The sequence below is a fragment of the Mandrillus leucophaeus genome, unplaced genomic scaffold, assembly GCF_000951045.1.
Source record: "Mandrillus leucophaeus isolate KB7577 unplaced genomic scaffold, Mleu.le_1.0 Scaffold395, whole genome shotgun sequence".
In the NCBI taxonomy this organism is placed as follows: Eukaryota; Metazoa; Chordata; class Mammalia; order Primates; family Cercopithecidae; genus Mandrillus; species Mandrillus leucophaeus.
Window position 1 is genome coordinate 275,481 of NW_012104198.1, and position 25,407 is coordinate 300,887.

General features: G+C 40.9%; 1 protein-coding gene and 1 long non-coding RNA gene across 2 annotated transcripts; one reads left to right on the forward strand and one right to left on the reverse strand.

Moving 5' to 3' along the window:
- The first annotated feature begins 5,437 nt into the window (after window positions 1–5,437).
- Window positions 5,438–7,643, forward strand: LOC105547679. The gene is made up of 2 exons (XR_001007253.1): window positions 5,438–5,593; window positions 7,481–7,643. It is a non-coding gene; the product is annotated as an uncharacterized LOC105547679 (long non-coding RNA).
- A 5,753-nt stretch (window positions 7,644–13,396) lies between these two features.
- On the reverse strand, window positions 13,397–22,307 carry ACSM6 (acyl-CoA synthetase medium-chain family member 6). Its single transcript, XM_011991444.1, is given in 6 exon segments — window positions 13,397–13,529; window positions 15,677–15,759; window positions 17,359–17,476; window positions 17,478–17,509; window positions 18,756–18,903; window positions 22,108–22,307. Coding segments are annotated over 6 exon segments (660 nt in total). The 5' UTR covers window positions 22,254–22,307.
- Window positions 22,308–25,407: the final 3,100 nt, after the last annotated feature.

Consider the following 25,407-nt stretch of genomic DNA (forward strand, 5'->3'; position numbering starts at 1 on the left):
CTTCCATTCTCCCTCTCATTGTGAAGATCTGTTGGTATATATATGGGAAGGTTGGCAGGGGACCTTTCAATCACAGCCTTCAGATGCTGGAAGGGAAGAGGAATCCCACACTGGCTACTGGATCATGTGCATTCATTTCTTTCCCTTCTCATCTCAGGAAGCTGAGATGAAAGAATGTGAGCAAGCAGCAAAGGAGAGGCAGCTGTCAGAGGTGGAGGGAAGCTTGAAATTGGTAGTTGAGGAAATACACACCTACAAGTGACTTCAGAGACTGAACACCAACCTCTTGGGAAACCCGTGTTGGAGTATTTTGTTTTTAACCTTTGTACAATGTTTATACCTGATTAACACAGAAAGATAAACAAATGGTCAGAAGACATATTTAGAGAGAGAGAAAACTCACACAAGAGAAAACAAAGTACTTTAAGATTTACCAATCACCGGCCGAGCGCAGTGGTTCACGCCTGTGATCCCAGCAATTTGGGAGGCTGAGGCGGGTGGATCACGAGGTCAGGAGATCCAGACCATCCTGGCTAACAGGGTGAAACCCCATCTCTACTAAAAATACAAAAAATTAGCCAGGCGTGGTGGCGGGCGCCTGTAGTCCCAGCTAATCGGGAGGCTGAGGCAGGAGAATGGCGTGAACCCGGGAGGCAGAGCTTGCAGTGAGTCGAGATCGCGCCACTGCACTCCAGCCTGGGCGACAGAGTGAGACTCCGTCTCAAATAAATAAATAAATAAATAAATAAATAAATAAATAAATAATAAATAAATAAATAAGATTTATCAATGACCAACAACTGTGAAGTAATAAAACGTTTCCTGACTCCACTGCTGGCAGATTGTGTTGAAACTCAGTTTACACAAACTTTTCTAGGGATGATTGTCATCATCCTTAGGAAACTGCATTGTTGTAGGATCAATCACATCTTTAAAAAGGACTATGCCTGTTTATAAGCCCAGTTGTTCTTCCCTGTGAAATACAGTAAGGATATTAGTACAAGGAGAATAGAGATTTATGATAAGTGATGCTCAATGAAGGATAAATTAAGGATATACTGAGAGTAGGTAAGGAAATTGCCAACTCAGAACCCAGCAGGGCATTAAATAATAGATGAGGAATCAATATAGCAACAGTTTTTTATCATACTGTATTTTTATAACCATGTGAAATGCGTTTTCTATCTATGGATAGATTGTGTAAGGGTACAGTTGTGAGGATAACAGGAACATGACAGGTTATTTAAAATCATACTTAAAATGGTGCTTTACCTGATAAAAGTGATTCTAAACCATAGGAAAATAATGGAAGACACAGAAGAGCAGCAGAGGTGGGTAGAAGACTACTACAGATGCCAGGTAAGGAGCCTTCTTCCTAGCAGTTGCAGAATCCTTCAGCACTGATGCAAATGATCTCATGGCCCTTAGACTCCTTAAACATATGGTTTCTCATGTGCTGGCTTTTTCAGATCGCCACTTCTGAAAGAAAGGCTCACGACAACTAGGTAAGTTTTATTTTTTTCTTTCTTTCCTTGCTTTTGGACATAATCTGCCAGGTCAGGACGTGGATGTATTTTTCTCCCCACATCTTTGTGTTTAAGCCTTGCAGAGGGAGATGGAAGAAGAGAAGGCTGCCTACAAGCAGCACAGGTAGGTAACTGTGATGGACATTTTTAAGGATGTTTTTGTTTTAAGACAAAGCTTTGAGTGTCTAGTAAAGAACTTATTCAAGTTCATTCTTTCTCTGTCTCCAAGACAGGAAATGATTGAAAAACAGAGAGTGGTTTCCAGCTGCATCCATGTCCCTACAAAGGACACAAACTCATCCTTTTTTATGGCTGCATAGTATTCCATGGTGTATATGTGCTACATTTTCTTAATCCAATCTGTCACTGATGGACATTTGGGTTGATTCCAAGTCTTTGCTATTGTGAATAGTGCCGCAATGAACATACGTGTGCATGTGTCTTTATAGCAGCATGATTTATAATCCTTTGGGTATATCCCCAGTAATGGGATGGCTGGGTCATTCTTAGCAAACTATCACAAGAACAGAAAACCAAACACCACATGTTCTCACTCATAGGTGGGAACTGAACAATGAGATCACTTGGACTCGGGAAGGGGGACATCACACACCGGGGCCTATCATGGGGAGGGGGGAGGGGGGAGGGATTGCATTGGGAGTTATACCTGATGTAAATGACGAGTTGTTGGGTGCTGACGAGTTGACGGGTGCAGCACAGCAACATGGCACAAGTATACATATGTAACAAACCTGCACGTTATGCACATGTACCCTAGAACTTAAAGTATAATAATAATAATAATAATAAAAAGAAAAGAAAAGAAAAACGGAGAGTGCTGGAGAGACACATTAGTCAGAAGCCAGCTAGTGGACAACCAGGCCTGGAGAATCTTCCCCTAAGAGGTAGGAGCTCACTGTGAAGGCAGCCATATAACTTCTGCTGTACAATCCACACACTCTGCTTCTCCTTTTGGGGGTGAGGGGTAAGGGTGGAGGGTAATTGTTATGTTGCCTGTAAAGAGTTTTAAGCACTTACTAAAGAGAACAGTTGTCTCACTGGGTGTCAGGACACAATTTTCCTCAAATGCCGCAGCCAAATGGCTCTCGTCCAGTCCCCTGTGAAGGTGGAGCTCAGGCCCCTCCACTGACTGTGGATACCACCCCACCCTGAACTTTTGGTTACTTTTAACTGAGGTGATGAGCCTAGAAGGGAAATGGGCCTGCTCCACTTCCCACCTTGAGTCAGTGTGAAGACTTTATTTTTCTTTCATTTGAGAAAAGCAACACCAATAACATTTTAGAATTGGAACTGTATGTCCTAATGAGAGAGGAAATTTTATTGCTATGCCTTCGTGAATCAATATTGTACAATAAGATATGTTTTAGGAAAAGAGGCATTTATTTACTATTTTTGGATCTTCCTTTATTATTTTTGTTTGTTTAAATTGTTTATTGTGAACTATACAATTCCATTAGTAATAAATTTCTATGCAATTTTACTCCTCTAACATTTTAAGTGTAACCCTAAAACTTCACAGTTAATTCCCATAGCTCTTACCTTTTCTTATTACTATTATTAGTCTCTTTAAGTCATTTCTGTTCATTAATATTTATAATACCTGATCTGATATGAAAGTTAGATTAAATATGAATCCAGAGAATTGTGAATGTCCCGATGGCTTGAAAAAAAGGAGCAGGGCTATTCTTGTCCAGGGTTTATTGATACTCTTTTTATCCATGAATGCTATTTTAATTTTTAGTCTGTGCTTGATTTATAAGTAGTTCCCTCTGATATGTACTGGGAACTTCTGATTTAGAGTTGATTTCCAGCTAGTCTGAGTCCTACTTGTTCGCAGTTAGTTGATTTGTTAAGACCAGGGCTCTGTGGTGTCTCTCAAGGACAAGGGTCCAGAGAGTTCCAGGGTCCTCTGTGGCATCTGGTTAACAAACTCTGTAACTCTGGTAAGGGACCTGTCTGTGGCAAAGAGAGTGACATGGCAGAGGTGGACATGGAGGGTTTCTTATTCTGCAAAGAGCATGCAAGCCAGAATAAGCCCCGATCCCTTCTCTGGCCCTTAGCAGATTCAGGACCTCATTTAGTTCCCATGAGGAACAGCAGCTGCATCCCAACTGAGAACACAGAGAAGATAAAGGTAAATACTGTGGTCATTTTCACTGTGCCTACTTCAGGACACTTTTGTCTTTTCATACAGCACCCTCTCCTGGCCTTGTCTCTAGTTCGTGTGTTCTGTGGTATCTTCTCTGTCTCTTTACTTTTCAAAAATCAAAATATTCCCCCACAAGGCTTCAGTCTTCTCCATACCAAGCTGGTCATCTTTGGTGGCACTTCCAGAAACCATAAATGCTTAAGGGCCAAGGACTGAAGAGCTTTAACTGTTCTGCTTCCAGAAATAACATGAGAAGATGCCACTTAACTCCAGTGCTGTAGGTCTCATGGCCCAATAGACCCTGACTGATCCTTTTTACTCAAGATGTTGCTGAGTCCCCGCCCCACATATGTGGGGATTTTTTGTTGCTGTTATTTAATTCCTATGGGGTAGGTGAGTAACTTTTAGAATATCTGCTGTAATCCCCATAAGTGAAAAATATGAAAACTCATTCATCCAGTATTAATATGTGCTTTGTGCAATTCTGAATGCTCTTTGACAAAGCAAATTCCGTAATTCATCACTGTCCCATGTCTGTTGACAACTTTGCTATGCAAAAATGCCCCCCTCCCCATCCAGTGGTGCCTTTGATCGAGTACTCTAGTTGTCAGAGGTTTTATATTTGTAATAGAAAATGTACACTGGATGTGAGATAGTGAAGAGTGAAAGTCACTAATTACCTACAAGGACAATTCCCAACAAAGGCCTTAAATTATGGTCAGCTAAGCTGTTTCTCATGTGGTCCCTGTAACTTTCACAGCTGGTGAGTCCTCCGATCACACATGACAGGATTTCTGCACTTGAAATTAAATCACAGTTGTTTTAATTCTGTTATTTAGAATTCCCATCTCATTTTTCCATGGACAAAATTGTTCTTTATGTCATAGTGTATTTAAAATTTGGTAATACCTGTGAGTTAAAATAAATATTACAGCTGTACCTAACTAACTTCTATAGATTAGATTGTTCTATCAGAAAGCCCTTTCCCAGTTCCCCTGCAGGACGTCAGTAATTCACATCTCCCCAGAGCTCTTTGTGCCCACAGGTTGTACCTCCAGAGAGGAGAAGACCCTTTGTCAGGAAGGGAGGCAGAGGGGGACAAGAGGGCCTTGCAGGTAGAGATGGGATCAACTTCCACTCTGCCTCTTGCAATCTGTGTGACCCTTGGTGAATTTTCTCCTTCTTCTGGGATCTTCTTTCCTGTGATTTAGTGCAGAGTGGCCACACTGACCTTGCAGCATTCTGAGAATCAGAGATAGGACATAAAAGGCCTGTAAAAAGTTCTCCCAAGAGTAGCTGTGATTTGTGTATGAATAATGGGCTTTTCATTCCTCCTTTTCTCTCTGTTTATCACTTGCCAGGAACCAACTTCAGTGATGGTGGTGAGGGAGGGATGTGAGTACACCTGGGCTAGACACTCATGTGTCTGGACTAATGCTGTTTTATTACTGCGTAATGACTCTGTCTTCCCTGGAACAGGACCTAGAGTGCCTGCGTTTACAGACAGACACAGTGGCATGTGGTGACAGCAGGTTATCCTCATAGCTTCCCTTCACACCCCAGCTGTCCTCAGGACTCAGTAGAAGGGAGATTTTTTGGCACTGACACTGCTATTTTGAAACCTGGTGAAAGGAAAGGTGCCAGGGACTGTCACCTGTTACATGGGGTGCAGCTTGCATTGGTGTTGGTGTTTTTGTCCATCATATTAATGCATTTTGAGACTTTTCTTCCTTCTGCTCTGCAGGTCAATATGGCGTCAGAAGGGCCCCTTTCTCAGGATTGCCCTACTTGCTCTACTGCACGGCTGGCCCTTCAGGACCATTCGTGGGCTGCCAGACAACTCCTCTGCCTGGGTGGCCTCTGGGAACACGACCACTGCCTCCATGCACACCACTTGGTATGTTGATCTGAACAGTATGGACTGACTTTTAAAGCGGATTTATCTTTTTTTTTTTTTCCTCATTGAGTGAATAGAAAGAAATGTCACAGATGGTACTGCAGGACTTTGCAGTACAAGGGTAACACTGGCTGGGGATGTGGTTACTTTTTTTTTTTTTTTTTTTGAGATAGAGTTTCACTCTTGTTGCCCAGGCTGGAGCGCAATGGAGCAATCTCGGCTCACCGCAATCTCCACCTCCCATGTTCAAGTAACTCTCCTGCCTCAGCCTCCCAAGTAGCTGGGATTACAGGCATGTGCCACCATGCCGGGCTAATTTTTTTGCATTTTTAGTAGAGACAGGGTTTATCCATGTTGGTCAGGCTGGTCTCGAACTCCTGACCTCAGATGATCCGCCAGCCTCAGCCTCCCAAAGTGCTGAGATTACAGACATGAGCCACCGGGCCCGGCGACGTGGTTACATTTCTCAAGTTTCTGAGGACTCACAGTGGGTTGCATCATCTCCATCACGAGCAAGGCAGCAGGTATCTCTTGTAGATGAGGAAAGAGATTGCTTATAGAAGCCACAAATACCAATTTTGCAGGCATGTATGGAACCTTGACAAAATGGCCAGCTCTGTGAGGGATGAGACGCACCCTTGACTTGCAGTGCTTCCTATGTCCTGCAGCAGAGAGACACACAGCAAAGGGCAGGGATCCTGTGGCCATCCATAATGGAAGCATGAGTGAAGGGCCCCAGAGTGCAAAAGAGGAAGACAGATTCTTCTGAGAATAAAGAGGAGGGTGTGGAAGAGGGCTAAAGTGAGGAGATGTCACATGGGGGGTTGTTGAACTCACTTAGGTGGAGCTGGAAGGCCGCTTCTGGCAAGTACAAGCAGTGTGAGCAGGAGCGTAGTGGCTGCGTGAGGGCCACAGCAGAGCCATTATGGGAGAGCTCAGATGGCACAGTGTAGACAAGGGAATTTTCCTCCCAAGAAGTTCCTTGTTGCCCTAAAGCCTTTAGTCCATTATCTGCAGGAAAGATGATTCTTTCCCCGGATGTGTGAAGGCTCTGGATCAGGGTGAATGAATGCCTACAGGTCTGGGAAATGTAATTTGGTTCTATGAGGGGACCCTGTCTGCCTGAGTTTATTATGACTCAAGGAGACTAACAGTGGTTCAGTGGAGCTGCGGCCTTGGCCTTCAGAATGAGACTAACTCTGGTGGGGAACTGAAGGCCTGGCAGGTTGGGTCTCAGCTCATTCCTGGCACCCTCTGCTTCTCACCTCTGACTCCCAGCTTTGTATCTCCAACATTGTCATGCAAAATTGTCACCCTTCCCTCTGTCACTGCTGTCTGAGCCCAGACACCAACTTTCAGTGGAGCTCAGAGCCTCAGCTTTCTTATAAATGAGCTGGGGATGATGTGGTTGATGAGGTCATTGTGAAGACGAAGAGACCAAGCCCATAAAGAAAGCATCTTGCAAAATAGCTTACAGGTGTTAGACACTCACCCCCTCACTGTTTAAATGAAAATATTCCCACTCAGAAGATCATCAAAAGATGTTTGTTGAAGTTCATTAGATAAACCATAGGCTGTAACAGCTCAGGCCCAGAGATTTCCAATCCCTGTTTCAAAAGATAAGGCATAGCCCCTGTCTCCACGATTAAAATTCAGATTCTACTAGATAAAAGAAAAGATAATTATAAGAATATGTACACAGTTAAATTGTAAGACCTATACCTGAGACCCGTAGATAATTGCTTTCCATGGCATATAGACACAGATGCAGCCACACACAGAAGTATTTATCAGGGGCACAGAAATTTTATAAAGGACAAAGTGTATATAAGGCAAAAGAAGATCACATGGAAATTCTTTTTTTTTTTTTTTTTTTTTGCCTTACAGGACAAGCTGAAAATTGAAGAGGCCCCTGAGCTGTGACAGCCATGCTGTGGCTCCTACATAATTTGGAAAAAGTATCCAATACATTTTATGCTCCCTGCCCAGTGCTGCCTTGTCTGTCTCTAATCTTCCGTAGTGTTTCTCCTAATAAAGGTTTGCAGTCCTATCTGTCTGGGAATCTGCTTCCTTAGGACCAGATGACCCTCCAGTATACCAGGTGTGATTCCTTATACACTGTTCAAACCCGGGCAGATATTGCAATGCTGGCTGCAGAAGCAGGGTTGCCCTTTGGGTAGTGTTAACTAGGAGGGCCCCAGGGGGGCCTTTTGGGGTTGGGGAACATCCTGTATCAAGCCATGAGTGGCGATTGTGCTCATTCATTTTAGAAATGGTCATTGGGCACCTGGTGGCTGCCAGTCACAGGGGTTCCTTGTGATAAGATAGACAGGAATGTATCCCCATGAGGTGGCTGATTTATCTCAATAGGGAATAGAAGAGGGACCAGCAGTGGCTGTGGAGCCAGTGATGAGACCCTGCAGAAGCTCAAGGTTTGTCAGAGCCCTATCCCCACTGAACCAGCTGCCCCTAGTAGTACCAAATGCAGGTGGGTCTGACAGAAGCTGAGCTGGGAGCAGATATTTCTCAATAAGTTTTGTGTCCCTCCACCATCTTTCTGTAATTTTTAAATTGTGGGATGTGCAGAGGTTGATGATGAGAGGCTCCCTCTGAACAGGACTGGAGAGGAGCACAGAGCATGGGGGGTGAGATTTGTAAGAGAAAGGGACACACAGAGAAAGAATGAGAGTGGGGGAAGAGAAAGGGGGTAGGGGGAAGGACAGAGAGAAAGAAGGAGAAAGAGAGAGAGAAAGGAGGGAAAACGGAGGGAGCAGAGAGAAGCAGAGAAAGAAAGAACTGAGAACAAAGGCCCAGGTGAGGGGATAGGTTGTATCACTATTATTGTTCAGTTCAAAGAATTTTTTAATTTCCATCTTGATTTCATTGTTGACCCAATGATCATTCAGGAGCAGGTTATTTAATTTCCATGTATTTCTATGGTTTTGAGGGTTCCTTTTGTAGTTGATTTCTAATTTTATTCCACTGTGGTCTGAGAGAGTATTTTATATAATTTCGATTTTCTTAAATTTACTGAGACTTGTTTTATGGCCTATTGTATTGGTAGAACCCACCCCCAATATTTCAACGTAGGTTCTTTCTATTTTCCATAAGTGTCGGCCAGTTGAGAAATAAAGAGAAAGAGTACAAACAGAGGAATTTTACAGTTGGGCCTCCAGGGGTGACACCACGTATCAGTAGGATGGTGATGCCCACCTGAGCCTTAAAGCCAGCAAGTTTTATTGAGGATTTCAAAAGGGGACGGGGTGCAAGAACAGGGAGTAGGTCACAAAAATCACATGCTTCAAAAGGCAAAAAGGAGAACAAAGATCACATGCTTCTGAGGAAACAGGACAAGGGCAAAACCAGAAACTCCTGATAAGGGCCCAGCAAAGATCGGAAGGCAAAGGGCAAAAGCAGAATTACTGATAAGGGTCTATGTTCAGTGGTGCACGTATTGTCTTGATAAACATCTTAAACAACAGAAAACAGGGTTTGAGAGCAGAGAACTGGTCTGACCTCAAATTTACCAGGGTGGAGTTTCCCAATCCTAGTAAGCCTGAGGGTACTGCAGGAGACCAGGGTGTATTTCAGTCCTTATCTCAACCACATAACACAGACACCCCCTGAGTGGTCATTTATAGACCTTCCCCCAGGAATGCATTCCTTCCCCAGGGTGTTAATTATTAATATTCCTTGCTAGGAAAAGAATTTAGCAATATCATCCCTACTTGCACGTCTGTTTATAGGCTCTCTGCAAGAAGAAAAATATGGCTCCATTTTGCCTGACCCCACAGGCAGTCAGACCTTATGGTTGTCTTCCCTTGTTCCCTAAAATCACTGTTATTCTGTTCTTTTTCAAGTTGCGCTGGTTTCATATTGTTCAAGCACACGTTTTACAATCAATTTGTACAGTTAATACAATTATCATAGTGGCCCTGAGGTGATGTACATCCTCAGTTTACGAAGATAACAGGATTAAGAGATTAAAGTAGGACAGGCATAAGAAATTATGAAAGTATTATTTGGGAACTGGTAAATGTCCATGAAATCTTCACAATTTATGTTCCTCTGCTGCAGCTCCAACTGGTCCCTCCATTCAGGGTCCCTGACTTCCTGCAACACTATTATATGGTCTATCTTGGAGAATGTTCCATGTTCTGATGAACAGAATGTATATTCTGCAGCTGTTGGGCAGAATGTTCTGTAAATATCTGTTAAGTCCATTTGTTGTAGGGTATAGTTTAGGTCCTCTTTTACATTGTTGGTGGGAGTATAAGTTAGTTCAACCATTGTGGAAGACACTGTGACAATTCCTCAAAGACCTAGAGACAGAAATACCATTTGATCCAGCAATCCCATTACTGGGTATATACCCAAAGGAATTTAAACCATTCTATTATAAAGATACATGTATATGTATGTTCATTGCAGCACTATTCACAATGGCAAAGACATGGAATCAACCTAAGCACCCATCAATGACAGACTGGATAAAGAAAATGTGGTATATGTATACCATGTAGCCATTAAAAGGAATGAGATCATGTCCTTTGCAGGGACATGGATGGAGTTGGAAGACATTATTCTCAACAAACAAATGAAAGAACAGAAAACCAACCACCACATATTCTCACTTATAAGTGGGAGCTGAGTGATGAGAAAACATGGACACATCGGGGGGAACAACACACAGTCGAGGCTGTCGGAGGAAGGCGTGGCAGGTGGGAGAGCATCAGGAAGAATAGCTAATGGATGCTGAGCTTAATACCTAGGTGAAGGGATGATCCGTGCAGCAAATCACCATGGCACAAGTTTACCTATGTAATGAACCTGCACATCCTGCACATGTACCTCTGAACTTAAAAGTTGAAGAAAAAAAAAGTCACACTTAAACACATAAACATGTATTATATATATTTAATAAATATGAAATATTAAACAATGCATAATATACTTAATAGACAAAATATTAAACAATATATTATATATTTATAAATATAAAATTATATATATACGCATATATATGTGTATATACAATTAAATGATCTCTTCTGAAGGTTGAAAGAGGCCAAAGTAGGTAGGGCTTAAAAGCAAGGGCTTCTATTGATGGTTTTGGAACCTTATAAATATACTAAAAGCCACTCAGGTATATATTTAAAATGGTGAATTTTACGGTATATGAATAATATCTCACTTAAAACATTTTAAAGCAAGTAGCTGTGTGACCTTGGCAACTTGTTTAGCTTTTCTGCCTTGACTGATTCATTGCACATTCAGCTTATTGTCTTACCATGAGAGAGAAGGCAGGATGAACATTGGGTGACCATGAGCTGTATTGGCTCTAAAGGCCTTGGAAGGTCTGGATCGTCCCCACCTCTCCAGTGACTCCTGCATCCCAGCCCCCTGACCCTCTGTAGTCTCTGCATTAACCCTCGGAGGGTTTCTCTGGTGCAACCTGATCCCTTCCACCCAAGATGCCACCTCCCCCACCTGGTGAACTCTTATTTGTCCTTCAGCTCTCAGAACAGGAATTTCTTAGGGAAGGTTTTCTTAATTCCCTAAAAGAAGTTAGATTATTTGTAATATACCTTCACTGAGTTCTGGTCTTCACTTCAGAGCAATTATTTCTGGTTTTGGCTATACTTCTACTGCACAATTCTTTGATTAAATCTGCTCTGCTACTCTGCATCCCCGTGAAGGTTGTTGTGGCTTGGCTTATCACAATGTCCCCATGCTTAGGAGAGTGTGGGCTTTCCATAAGTGTTCATGGAATGGGTGAGTGAATGAAGGAATCAGAAATCAGGCACAGAGAAAGACAGAGGGCCCTCTTACGACTCCTTCAGTTGTTCTATAGCATAGTTGTATTGGAATCTAGGTCATGTGACTTCTAGTCAAAATATCACCAGACTCACATTTTGTCTGATATTTTAAAACATAAGAGATGATCACTCCTAGCCATTACTTTTCTGACCCTATGTACAATGCCCCTGTCTTTCTAAGACTCACACCACTTACCTTTACTACCCTCTACTACTCCTGGTTGCTATAGTTTCCCAATCTCCCAGTCATTCCTTATTCATTAAAACCTTCATCATGAGGTTCACGATCTTTCCTTTACTCCATGTGCCACCATCATCCTGAGTGCCTCCTACATGTATATGAATGACCAGTCCTACCCTCTGGTCTCTTCATTTATTGACCCTGATCTCTAGGGAGTGTCATGACACTTAATCCATCTGTGGTTATACCCTTGTGTTGGCATCACCTGCAAATGTTCTACCTCTGAAATCTTAAGTCTATGTGTCTCACTTTTTGACCACTATTGCTATGGACTAAATTGTATCTCTCCCAAATCCATGTGCTAAAGCCCTTCTCCTCACTGTGATGGTATTTTGAGATAGGGCTTTTGGGAGGTAATTGGCTTTAGATTAGGTCATGAGAGTGATGCCCTCATGATGGGATTTCTTCCCTCATAAGAAGAGACACTGGACATGGGGGCTCGTGCCTGTCCTAAATACTCTGGGAGGCTGAGGCAGGAGGATCACTTGAGGCCAGGAGTTTGAGACCAGCCTGGGCAACATAGTAAGACTCTGTCTCTACTAAAAAATATAAATGATTAGCCAAGTGTGATGGTGTGTACCTGTAGTCCCAGCTGTTTGGGAGGCTGAGGTTGGAGAATCACTTGAGCCCAGGAGTTTGAGGCTGTAGGGAGCTATGACTGCATCACTGCACTCCAGTTTAGGCAATAAGGCAAGACCCTAACTCTTAAGAAAAAAAGTAACAACAACAAAACAGAGAAAGAGACTTTTTGCTCTCTCTCTTCCTTTCTCTCTCCCTCTCTCTCTCTCTCTCTTTCTCACTCTCTCTCTCTCTCTTTCTCTCTCTCTCTCACTCTCTCTGTCATGTGAGAATACCACCAGAAGTTGGTAGTCTGCAACGCAGAAGAGGGCCCTCCCCAGAACCTGACCATGTTGGCACTCTGATCTTAGACATCCAGCATCTACAACTGTGAGTGAAATAAGTTTTGGTCGTTGAAGTCACCCAATCTATGATGTTTTGTTACAGCAGCCTAAGCAGCCTAAAACAACTACCTTCAGTCATTCCAGCTCCATTGACATCCCCAGTGCTTTGCCTTCACAAAACTTATCTGCCTTTTCTTGAATTCTTTTCCTTCCCCAGTCAGCTTAGTTTCTTAGTCTTTCATCTTAACTATTTTCTTTCCAATATCACTAGATCCCTTGCCCATTGCCCTTTTATTGGATCTTCTTGGCACAACTTTAATCCTGCTTCAATCCAACTGTTCACTTTCACAATGCTTATATCTGTGTTTTAGAGTGGTATTGGAGAAAATCACGCAACTACATAGATTAGTGACTTTGAAGATTAATGCTCAGCAACCTCAAATGTGCTCTTATAATTACCCATTTCTCCTTTATTTTCACAGTCTGCTCTTTCTTCTGTATTCAGCAATGATCATTTTAAACATCCTCCACTCAGAATTCTATCACATCATTTTCTCATTCTCATCAGGTGACATTGCCTCATACTTCACAGAGTAAACAGGAATTGTCAGGTGGAAACTAGCTCAACTACCTGCTGTGAAAACTGTAAGTTTATAAGTTATCTGTACTTGTAATTCTTTGTCTTGCAATGAAAGGCGGGGAGGGGTCCCTTTAGATTAAAACAATTCCTTTTCCCGTGCGTCAGATCCAGTTCTGCATTTCTAGTGTGTGCTAGTGCTCTGAGAATGTGTGTACATAGTGAATGGACAAGTTTGGTTTCTGGCTGAATGGTGAATCAGCATCAACCTACAGTTGCTGTCTTGCCATAGCCTTCATAGATGTTCAATTTAGTGATGTGTTTCCAGTCCTCAGTCACCCCAGGGCTGATGGATCTTCCTACAGCCACACAAAGCTTCAGACTCTTAAATCTGTAGCTGCAGAGGCATCAAAAGTTGTTCTTAGCCTTAGTGAGTATTTCTACCAATAGCAGGTCTGTTGTGAGAAAGAAACTTGCAAAAATGATACAGATATTGCCAAGTATGTAGGAGGTACTCATTAAGTGATAGTTTATGTTCTTATTACTAGTCTTTTAGATTATTCAGACACCCCAGTTACATCAATCTCTATGAAGACTCATTTACTCTTCTGGACAAGTAGTATTCATGTTAAAAGTAAATCAATAATTATTAACTGATGGCAGGAAGCCAGCCTTCGGTAGAAACCCTTCTGAGTTCTATTATCACCCAAAAAGCCTTGCCTGTGTATAAAGAATGTGTCAGCAATGGTAAGGTAAAGAAAGAACTAATTTTCTGAAGTCTAGGGATGGAGAGACAGCCACCAATTTTACGAACTGAGCTGAAAGTCTCTGGATATTATGAGAAGTTTCCATAGGGCCCCAGACATAGAATAGTAGAGAACACTTTTTATGAACCCACAATTCATTTTATGTGTATTTTATTTTGGTAATGGTGGAAGGTTCCAGTGTGGGAAGATGATTAGAGCAAAACTCTTCATGGTCTCAGATAGAGATAGAATGACTATGTATTTTGAACATAATAGTGTCAATTAATTGTTATGTGGTAGCTCATCTGTATTAGATAATACTTGCCCACCCAGTTAGGTCTTGAGACTAAGAAAGATCAGAACTGGAGAACTGTTTCTGAATTAATTCCAAAGGCACCATCTTATCATTGCCTTTTTATTGTTAATTTTAGGGTACAAGTGAGAGTTGACTATTTGTAAAATTTTAAGTCCTTTTCTTTCAAGAGTATAAGAAATAATCTATCTGAGCACAGTGGTTCATGCCTGTAATCCCAGCATTTTGGGAAGCAGAGGTAGGAGACTTGCTTGAGCCCAGGAGTTCAAGACCAGGCAACATAGTGAGACCAGGTCTCTAGAAAAAATGAAAAAAAAATATCCAGGTGTGGTGGCATGCACCTGTAGTCCCAGTTACTTGGGAGGCTGAGATGGGAGGATCCCTTGAGCACCTCAGCAGCCCAGGCAACAGAGCAAGTCCCTGTCTCAAAAAAAAAAAAAAAAGAAAGAAAGAAAGAAAAGAAAGAATCTGAACATTTTATATGGGATGACATGTTGATGAATAAAGATAAACTGTATTTTAACTTTTTTTAATTGCTCCATAAAATGCCAATGAACTAGACATTTGTTTATGTCATCGTAATTTAATATGTTGCTATTGTTTGCTACCACAAATGCTCCCTTCATAGAGTATATGTCCTTGCTCACACAGCTAAAGTAAAATTTAGAGTTAAATTATTATTTAGCAAACTCTAAGGCATGACACAATGCTTTGGAACCTGTGATTTCTCATTAATCTTTAGTGATGATTAATCTGGGCACAGATTCCACAAAACATTGGCAATTCCACTTTTCAGTGGGTACTCTAGAGAATTCTAGGATATGTGCAAAGATTCTTATTTCAGCAGCTTGGAAAAGATTCAAGTATCTTTGATAGGTACTTGGGGCTCATTAACATATAAATCATACTAAGGAATACTATGCAATGATTAAAATATATTGCACATATTATCATAAATAGAGCTCTAAGGAACAGTGTGGAGTGAAAATGCAGGTTTTACTATGATATATATGGTATGATACCATCTATATAATCTGATTCCAATATTTCAGTATATTGCAATGAAGATAGGTAGATAAAGATAGATATGAATTTATTTTTAAAACATCTAAAAGGATTTACATCCAATAAAGAAGGTGGTCTTCATTTTTAATATTTACCTTATTTACAGGTAATGCATTTGTCTTTAATGTTTATCTTTTTAAAGGGAGGTATAATTCACAAATTGATTAAGCAAACTCAACTTTATGATTATAATTTAGTTTTATATTCTGGACTCCTCTGGAGCCAGAAGATATGGCCTTGAATAGTCACAAGATAATAAAAAAAATCCCACACTCTAACAAAGTTATTGTCATAAATGGCAACAAGATAGGTGTGTTAATGAAAGATAGGATTGGATCTACTTCAACAAATTGAGGGTTTCTAATCTATTTATGATACCATGAGTGGAAATGGACTCTCTCCTGAAAGATCCTCTCTTACCTGGCGAAACACTTGTGCTGAAGCAGTTCCTGGTACATCAGTGGATTTGCAGATAGAGTGTTGGTGGAAGACCTGAACAGAGCCTGGGACCAGAAAATGTGGCACATATACACCATGGAATACTATGCAGCCATAAAAAAGGATGAGTTTGTGTCCTTTGTAGGGACATGGATGCAGCTGGAAACCATCGTTCTTAGCAAACTATCACAAGAACAGAAAACCAAACACCGCATGTTCTCACTCATAGGTGGGAACTGAACAATGAGATCACTTGGACTCAGGAAGGGGAACATCACACACCGGGGCCTATCATGGGGAGGTGGGGGGGGAGGGATTGCATTGGGAGTTATACCTGATGTAAATGACGAGTTGATGGGTGCAGCACACCAACATGGCACAAGTATACATATGTAACAAACCTGCACGTTATGCACATGTACCCTACAACTTAAAGTATAATAATAATAAATAAATAAATAAATAAATAAAAAGAAAAACCAAATCTATATGTTAAATGGGAAAGATAGTGAGACCGTGGTGGGGAAGGTTCAGGGAAGATGGCCACTAACTTTGAGACTCAGCTGGGGCATACCCTTTGTCTTGGAGATTTAGTGATTCTTCACCCTCCAGACCTTGGGAGAGAATTTAGCTTCAGCTATGTGAACCTAGCAGCTATCATGTTATTCACTGATATCTGAATAGATACACAATGAGGCATTTACTTCTGGATCCTAGAAGCCTTATTTTGATCTTTGTTGCTTCGAATAATAAGCCTGGATATTGTCAGTAAAATTGTGGATTGTGGAGGCACTTAAGAGGTTAGCACAACAGTTTAGAGATTGTGCAGTGGAGTCCAATAGACCATGATTGCTTAATGTCTAATTCCACCTCTGTGATTCCTTGGGCTAGGTATTTATCCTCTATGAGACTCAGTTTACCCAGTTTTTCCCTTACAGGGTTGTTGGGGGGATGAAATGAAATAATGCATATGAAGTACTGGTGAGTAGTCAATGAATAGTAACTGATATTAATATTGTCTTCTTCAATATCATTATTGTCTTTTAAGAGTTTTCTTTTCAGGCCAGGAACAGTGGCTCACGCCAGTAACCCCAGCACTTTGGGAGGCCAAGGTAGGTGGATGACCTGAGGTCAGGAGTTCGAGACCAGCCTGGCCAACATGGTGAAACTCTGTCTCTAGTAAAAATACGAAAATTAGCTGGGCATGGTGGCGGACACCTGCAATTCCAGCTACTTGGGAGGCTGAGACAGGAGAATCGCTTGAACCCGGGAAGCGGGAGGTTGAGCCGAGATCACGCCATTGCACTCCAGCCTGGGCGACAGAGCAAGACTCTGTCTCCAAAAAAAAAAAAAAAAATGTAGTGAGCCGAGATCATGCCATTGCACTCCAGCCTGGGCAACAGAGCAAGACTCTGTCTCAAAAAAAAAAAAAAAAAAGTTTCCTTTTGAGTGATACAACTGAAGTAGTCAAGTCCTCCCAATTCCAAAGGCCCTAGAGAAGTGAGAGGGCATTGCTCTCAGAAGTAGGGAGAGCATCTTTATGTCAAGATCACACTCCAGATTTAATTCTTGATTTGCCCCATTTGGGGCATGAGCCACTGGGCCATTGCTAATACCTCTTTCTGGCCTTTGCCCCATGTCCCACAACAAGGACCTGGTCTTACATTTAGAACAGTCTCAGGACAGAAAATTGGCATGTGACGTAGAAACACATGGGCTCCTTGGAGCTGAGCTCCCAAGGCAGTACTTAGAGGTAAAGATCCATCAAAGGCATCACTTAGACCACAAAATACTTGTTAGCTGGAGGTCCATCCACCATCTAAAGAGGAATAGGAAAGCCATTTGGATTTTCTCATGTTAGTACTAGCAACAATAATAATTCTTGCTATTATCAAGCACTAACCTGTGGAGAGAAACAAGGACCACCCAAATGGAAACAAACAAAGGCTATGAGACCAGGAGGCTAATGGAGTCTCCTTAAATTCTGTGGTTATCACTTAACTGGTATGATACTGCCTTCCAGGAATCATGGCTTTCAGGGGTCTCTGAAGTGTCTCTGAAGTGTAATTAATAAAATTGATTAATGATTTGAATAAATGAATGATCTCCTAAACCATTTTAATAAATGAGTTGGAATAGTTTCTCCTATTCTAATTCTCTACCTGATATCCACTGGCCATTATAGCTTGTGAGAGTCAAAGCCTTTGAGGTGAGTATGAACATCACATACACCTATTTCCCCTAAGGGACTTTTGGGTAGAACTTGAGTGTGGAGTCACAACACACAACCATTTATCTTACGCAGAATTGAATGTAAGGTCGGTAAACTTAACCGCAGACAAGCCAAACTAAAACAAATGCCACCCAATTAATTACTTAATTGAGTATTCAACCAAAGAGATTGAAATGAGTTTCAGCATCCCTTGAATTTGCCAAGAGAGGCATTTACTTCTGAACTCCAGAAGCCTTGTTTTGATCATTGTTGCTTTGAGTAATAAGCCTGGATATTGCCAGTAAAATTGTGGCAATTTTACTGATGCTAGAAAGAGGCATTCGCGTTGGCCCAGTGACTCATGCCCAAAAGTATTCGTGAGCTACTTAAATAATGTTTTTAAAGGGATAGTGTGATGACATGTGATTCTCATCTTAGAATCTGACTCTAGAACCCCAAACCCTCATAAATTGTGACTCTATCTCTGTGTTTATTACTACATATAGTGGTCAACACAATTATTCACCCCGGTGCTGGTAGCACTGAAGAACAAGTAACATCCAACGGTGCGTCTTTGGGGTAATCATCCTGGATCCCTCCTTAGCTGCATGGATTTACTGCTCTTCCTCTTTTTTCCACATGCTCTTAGATTTTTTTATCTGTAGTAATCTGCTTTTGATCCTTTGGTATACACCCTCCCACCCTGCTTTCAGCCCTGTTCCTTCTCTCAATATTGATGTTTTCTGCAATCTTGAGTAACGAACTCTTTTCTTAGCTTTAGTCTCATGAAACTCTCCCTTTACCACCCCAGAGAAGAGCTTCCAAGCCTGAACAGAGTGTGTGAGGACTATATCTGGAAGCCTGGCTGAATTCCATTCCCAAATCATACTGGGAATACTCGGCCGGTTTAGAAGCTCCCATTGTCCCATTGGTGAAGAATATAGCCATTGGATGTTGACTTTTGGTCCCCATGAAGGTCTGCTTTGGAGGTACAACGCTATAAATTACAAAAGATGCAACAGCAAGGTTCTAAATTTAGGTTCTCTGACCTACAGCCTAGGCTCCTGGTTTGGTAATCTTTTATTTTTTAAAATAACAGCTAATATCTTGGTATATTGGGGGATGATTTATTAGAGGTGCAGCTGCCATTTTTTCCCTTAATTTTTTTGCATTAATTTCTGTTGGATAAGTAATATACGATGCCTTTATGTTTCAGCTTTATTTTTCTCAGTAAAATACCCTCTATTTACTCAATTGCTCAAGGCAAAAATCTGTAGTAATCCTTATTATCAGTCTTTCTTTATCTATCTACTTATCTACCCAGCTATGTATGCCACATCCTAACCATTGGCAAACTCTGACAACTTTACCTCTACAACATGTCACAAGTCTGTGTCTCTTCATTATCTGTACTCAGGGCTGGGACTAAGGTGGAGCAAGTGAAACATTTGTGACAGACATGATATTTAAGGGGATACCAGCAAATTCAGTAGTCAAGATAAATAATATTTTATCAAAATATTTTAAAAATAATCAAAACTAATGTCAAAAATTAATAATAAAATATCCAAATTTAATTTAATTAATTTATTTATTTTTGAGATGGAATCTTGCTCTGCCATCCAGGCTGGAGTGCAATGGTGTGATCTCAGCTCACTGTAACCTCCGCCTCCCGTGTTCAAGCGATTCTTCTGCCTCAGCCTCCCAAGTAGCTGGGACTACAGGGGCCTGCCACCACGCCCAGCTAATTTTTACAATTTTAGTAGAGACGAGGTTTCACCATGTTGGCCAGGCTGGTCTTGAACTCTGACCTCAAGTGATCCGCCTGCCTTGACCTCCCAAAGTGCTGGGATTACAGGTGTGAGCCACCGTGCCTAGCCACAAAATTTAAAATAAGTACATGACAATGAACGCTCCCAAAGTGGTCAAGTATTCCCCATATGGTTTAGGAATGGGATTCAATCAAGCCAGCTTCAAGGTATAGTTCTCACACAGCCTGTAATCCAACCAGGCAGTTGCATGACTCACCTTATTTGGTCACCCTAATCTTGTCTCTGCTTCCAATAAAATTGTATTTATAAAAATAGAAGCAGGTGATCTGTCAGCAGAAGTTTGCCAATACGATTTTTTTAATTAAAAAATTAAATTACTGTATTAAAAACATAAAATTTATAAAATTATAAACAGATGATATACATATATAAAATAAATATGTAAAATTATATACAAATTTTTAAACTTCAATTATGAAAATTATTTTATAATTTGATTTTTAAAATGTATTTGAAAATTAAAATATTATTTATCTTGATCACTGGATTTTTCAGTGCCCCTTTATATTTTGTGCCTGAGGCGAGTTCCTCATTTGCCTTGCAAATTCCCAGTCCTGTCTCCACTGCCACCATCATGGTCTACAACAACATGGCTTCTCAATTGGATGACTGCAATAGCCTTCTACCAGCTCCCTTTACTACCTGTCTTGTCTCTCATTGTTCAGACAGCAGTTGAAGGAGTTTTTTAAATGTCACTCAGATCAAGTCCTTCCCCTCCACGTTCCACAGACCACTCCTACATGACCTACAAGACCCGCTGTAATCTCGCTCTCCCTTGCTATTTAACCTCCTCTCCTCCCACTCTCTTTTCCACTCACCACACTTCAGGCACCCTGGTATTCTTTCTGTTCCTCAAACAAGTCAAGCTCCTTCCCACCTCAGGTCCTTTACCTTAGTATTCTCTCTGATATTATTCCTAGATATTCAAAAGGCTGGCTCTATAGTATTCAAATCTCAGCTTATCCTCTCCTAAGAAGCCACCAAATCTAAAATAATTCCCCCATCTCCACATAAGATCACTCTATTTAATTTGCCTGTTTTGGTTGGGAGTTTCTTTTGGAAACTGTATTACCTTGATGCTTTATGTGTTTTCTTGTCGTCCATTTTGTTGTCTAGAATATAAAATCCATGAGGGTAGGAGCTTTGTCTGTCTTGTTCACTGTTTTTTGTTTTTGTTTTTTTTTTACATCTCTGAACACTAAAATATTACTCTCTAAAGACTGCATTTATAATTATCAAACTTAATACAGTAGTCCCACCTTATACTTGGGGGATATGTTCCAAGACTCCCAGTAAGTGCCTGAAACCACAAATAGTACTGAACCCTATATACACTATCTTTTTTCCTAAACATGCATACTTATGATAAAGTTTTATTTATAAACTAGGCACAGTAAGAAATTAAAAACAATAATTAATAAAATAGAACAATTACAACAATATACTGTAATAAAAGTTGTGTGAATGTGATCTCTCTCTCTCTCAAAATATCTTATTGTACTGTAGTCAACTATTTTGGACCATGGTTGACCACAGGTAACTGAAACCACAGAAAACAAAACCACAGATAAGGGGAGACTACTGTATTTGGCTAACCTGAGGATAAATATGGCATCATTTTGTTGTTTTAATATGTATTTTCCCATATCCCAGTGCCAGTGAGTTTTTTTTATTATTATTTGTTTAAATTTAAGGGATACAAGTGTAGTTTTGTTACATAATGGTGAAATCTGGGCTTTTAGTGTAACCGTCACCAAAATAGTGAACATTGTACCCATTAAGTAATTTCCCATTATTCACCCTCTCAAAACCTCCCACCTTTGCGAGTCTCCAGTGTCTATTATTCTACACTCTATATTTGTGTGTACACATTATTTAGTTCCCATTTATAAGTGAGAACATGCAGTGTTTGACTTTGCATTTCTGTTATTTCACTGAAGATAATGGCCTCCAGTTCCATTCAGCTTGCTGCAAAAGACATAATTTCATTCCTTTTAATGGCTGAATGGTATTCCATTATATAATTATATATATTTTTATATATAAGCTTTTTATTATGTTTTGATATGTGTTTATATTTTTATCACCTATTTTTTTACCATCTCAGAATGAATGCTCAAGTATGAATCAGAAGATGAGACTTTCACTCAGACTGAGAACTTGTAGGCCAGGTCAGGGATTCTTCTGTTGGTGGTGTTGGGGAGTTACTCTGATTTTTTTTGTTTTTGTTTTTGTTTTTTTTTCCAGGACTAGAAATTACCATTAAGCTTTTCATTACAACCACTCACACCACCTTCTCATACAACATTCTGTCTTCCAAAATCAGACATTCTGTTGATTTAAGTTTCTCTTTTTCAGTGTCCACTTACTGAATCATCTCCTTGAAAACCAACCACCCATCATAGCACTTATCTGACACCAGGAGCTTGGTCTTCAAGGTAGGGCAGTCGAACATGGCAGAGTCCATGAGTGGAAACATAGCCTCACTGGCCACAAAGTATTGGGCTTTAGACATGTGTAATTGATAGCAAATTTCCTTGGCAGCCAGCTGGAGACTCCCAGGCACAAAGATGATTCCTGAAAAAGTCACAAATAAGGCTTCATACATATCTTTTAAGCAGAGAATATTTCCTCAAACATCCTGGAATGTACAGATGAGGTCTCTGGAATACCCCCTCTCTTGGGAGTTTGTCCTCTGTATTGGGGCAGCAACATGATGGTGGCTGGGGAAGAACTGAGACATGCAGGAGACTGAGCTCATTGAAACAATCCAGTGATCAGTGGCTCTGCTGCTGTTATCCTTTCCCCTGGAGCAGTCCTAAATTTATAGGGTTAGGCTTCAGACCACTAGTTACTTGAAATGTAGCCTGATTTTGAAACTGTGATGCAAGGGGGTTGTGGAAACTTCCTCTTTGTTGTTTCCTCCTGGCTTGAGAATGGCTTGTGCTATGGATTTCTGGATTTGCATTGGAGACGAAAAACAACAACAAAAACAACTTCCAGCCTTTGGCTGTTTCTGTAGATTCTTTTGCATCCGTCTAACACCTACTGGGGGCCTCCTATGAGACTGGGACATGCTGGGTGCATCTGTGTGCCAGAGGCTGTTCTAACAGAGCCTTCTCTTCACTTTTCAAGCTTGGAGAACTAGAATACTTCTAGGAGAAACTGATGATGACGTTGCTTGTCTTTCAATGCTTATACATCCTAATATAGACATACTGATTTTGGAAAAGGATCTAGTTAACCAATGCAGGCGTTTCCCACATAGCCCACCTTAACTTCTGCTTCTCAAATGGAAATTCTTGGGCACCATAAAAAAGTCATTGTTCATAGTAGCCCAAATGTGGAAACAATCTAAACAATCTAAAATATCTATTGACTGATGAATTGATAAACATTGCTATTGGCCTCCAACTCCTTGCCCTGGTAACTTTCCTTAGTTATTCTTGTAAGTCCTACATTTTGTAGCTATTGCTATTGGAGCAAACAATTGTCCAGGACCCCAAATTCTACACCTTACAGCATGGCATAGATGGTTTTGACTTAGAACTTTTTAAAGAAGTTGTCAGCGGTCATCTATCACAGATCCTGAAAAGACTTTATAATGCACTCAGGAAACAGCTAATATGAGCTATGCTATTTTCATACGATCTTACCAGGAAAAAATTGTTACAAAAGATACCCAGAAAAGAAATGAAAATGTACTATATGGTATCACCGAACATGAACAAGTTATATTTTAGAATATATCTGCTCCCAAATTTTTATTTTATTGTTTTAGAAGAGTTCGACGATTTGTAAGTGGATTAATTAGTTGATCCAGAAACAGTGTTAGATGCTGGGGACTCAGAGGTGAAGTAAATACTGCCCTGGCCCTCGAGGACTTCACATAAATCACCAATTGTAACTACCTGAGGTATTGGAGATACAAAGCACCCAGACTGGCTTGAGAGAGTAAAGGAAGTCTTCCAGAGCAGGTGATGGTAGAGCCCAACTTGGCAGCAAAGTGAGAGTTTTGCCAGGTAGACAAGGAGGGGAAGGAAGGAATGACAGGAACAGGGAAGCGGATGGGCAGGTAAGTGTAAGGAACCATGATAGGCTTCTTCCGCCTGGTACATTCAGGAGACTATGAGTAGGCCAGGTTTTCTGGAGTGAGGTATAAAGTGACAGGGCAGGGGGAATGCTGAGAGATTTGACCAAATAGAATCATGGTATTTTAAAAGCAAAAAGCCAAAAAAACATCACCACCTGCTGAAAAATACACAAATGTTTTCCTCCAAACTTAGAGAAGAAAATGCAAATCCAGCCCCTGCCTCCCTCTCTGCCCTCAGCTGCCTCTTCCTGCTTCCTCTCTCATTCTGCTCCAGTCACACAGGCTTCCCTGCTTGCCAGCTGGATTCCTGACACCAAGGGAACCTCCTCTGGTCTCTAGCAGGCTCCACCATGGACTCAGACTAGATCTTTCTATGACCTTCAGGGTCTTCTTCCCCAATACCCGCTTTCCTTTCTTGAAGCTCTCCTGTACCATGTTTGTCTCAGGCCATGTGAGCTACTACTCTTTTTACTATTTTTCCACATAAACCCAGATGACTGACAGCACACTAGTAATTTCATCCTCACTGTAATTTGCAAGGAGCTTCTTAAAGGAGGAGAATGATCCTAGAACAAAATGTTTTGTGAGGTAGTGAGCTTCTCATCACCAGTGATGTTCCAGCAGAAGTTAAATGCCCGTTCCCAGGGAAGTTGTAGGAAGGAAGCACTCACTGGGTGGGATCACATAGGGGACCTCTAAAGTCCCATCTGCCTCTTAAGATTTTATTCTGGCCGGGCATGGTGGCTCAAGCCTGTAATCCCAGCACTTTGGGAGGCCGAGAGAATGGCGTAAACCCAGCAGGCGGAGCTTGCAGTAAGCTGAGATCCGGCCACTGCACTCCAGCCTGGGTGACAGAGCGAGACTCCATCAAAAAAAAAAAAAAAGATTTTATTCTAACTGTACACAAACACCTAGACAGACATTTATCTCATAATTAAGCAAAATATATAAAATGTAAGTTTTTCAAATAAACAAATTTTGAGGGGTTGTGTTTTATCAAAGGGATCAGTTTGGGTGACTTTAACTAGAATCGTAAAATATTACAGGTAAAGGGGACTTTGTCCACTTTGTTTCCCAAAACAAGAATTCTTTCTAATAGAACATTTTAGCACAATTACATTTTGTTTAGAATTTGACCTCGGACATAGTAGGAGATAAATATATATTTGTTTAATGAATATATAGCCAAAGAAAAAAATGTGATTTATACAACTTTTCAAAAATACAACTATTGTTCCAAGGAAGATTCAAGTGTACAGTTTTGGCTGAGAGGACCCAGTTTGAGAAGCTGCTGTTGAGTGCAATAACAATAGTGAAAGGTGCTTGTTTTGTTTAATTTTGGTCTCGTTGTTTGGTCGTTGTTAGAGAACAAAAGGTCAACAGTATTTTCTGATGACGATTATACTCCTTTAAAAAATGTGGATCACCAATAAAACTTCCAGAAGAAAACGTCTTCCCATGTCCTTAGGTTATGTAAATACCTATCGAGGTGTTTGAGGGGAGGCATGTTGTCTCACAGTTCCCTTATTCAGAATGTACCTGCCCCTACCCCTTATACATATGACCCATCCCAAGC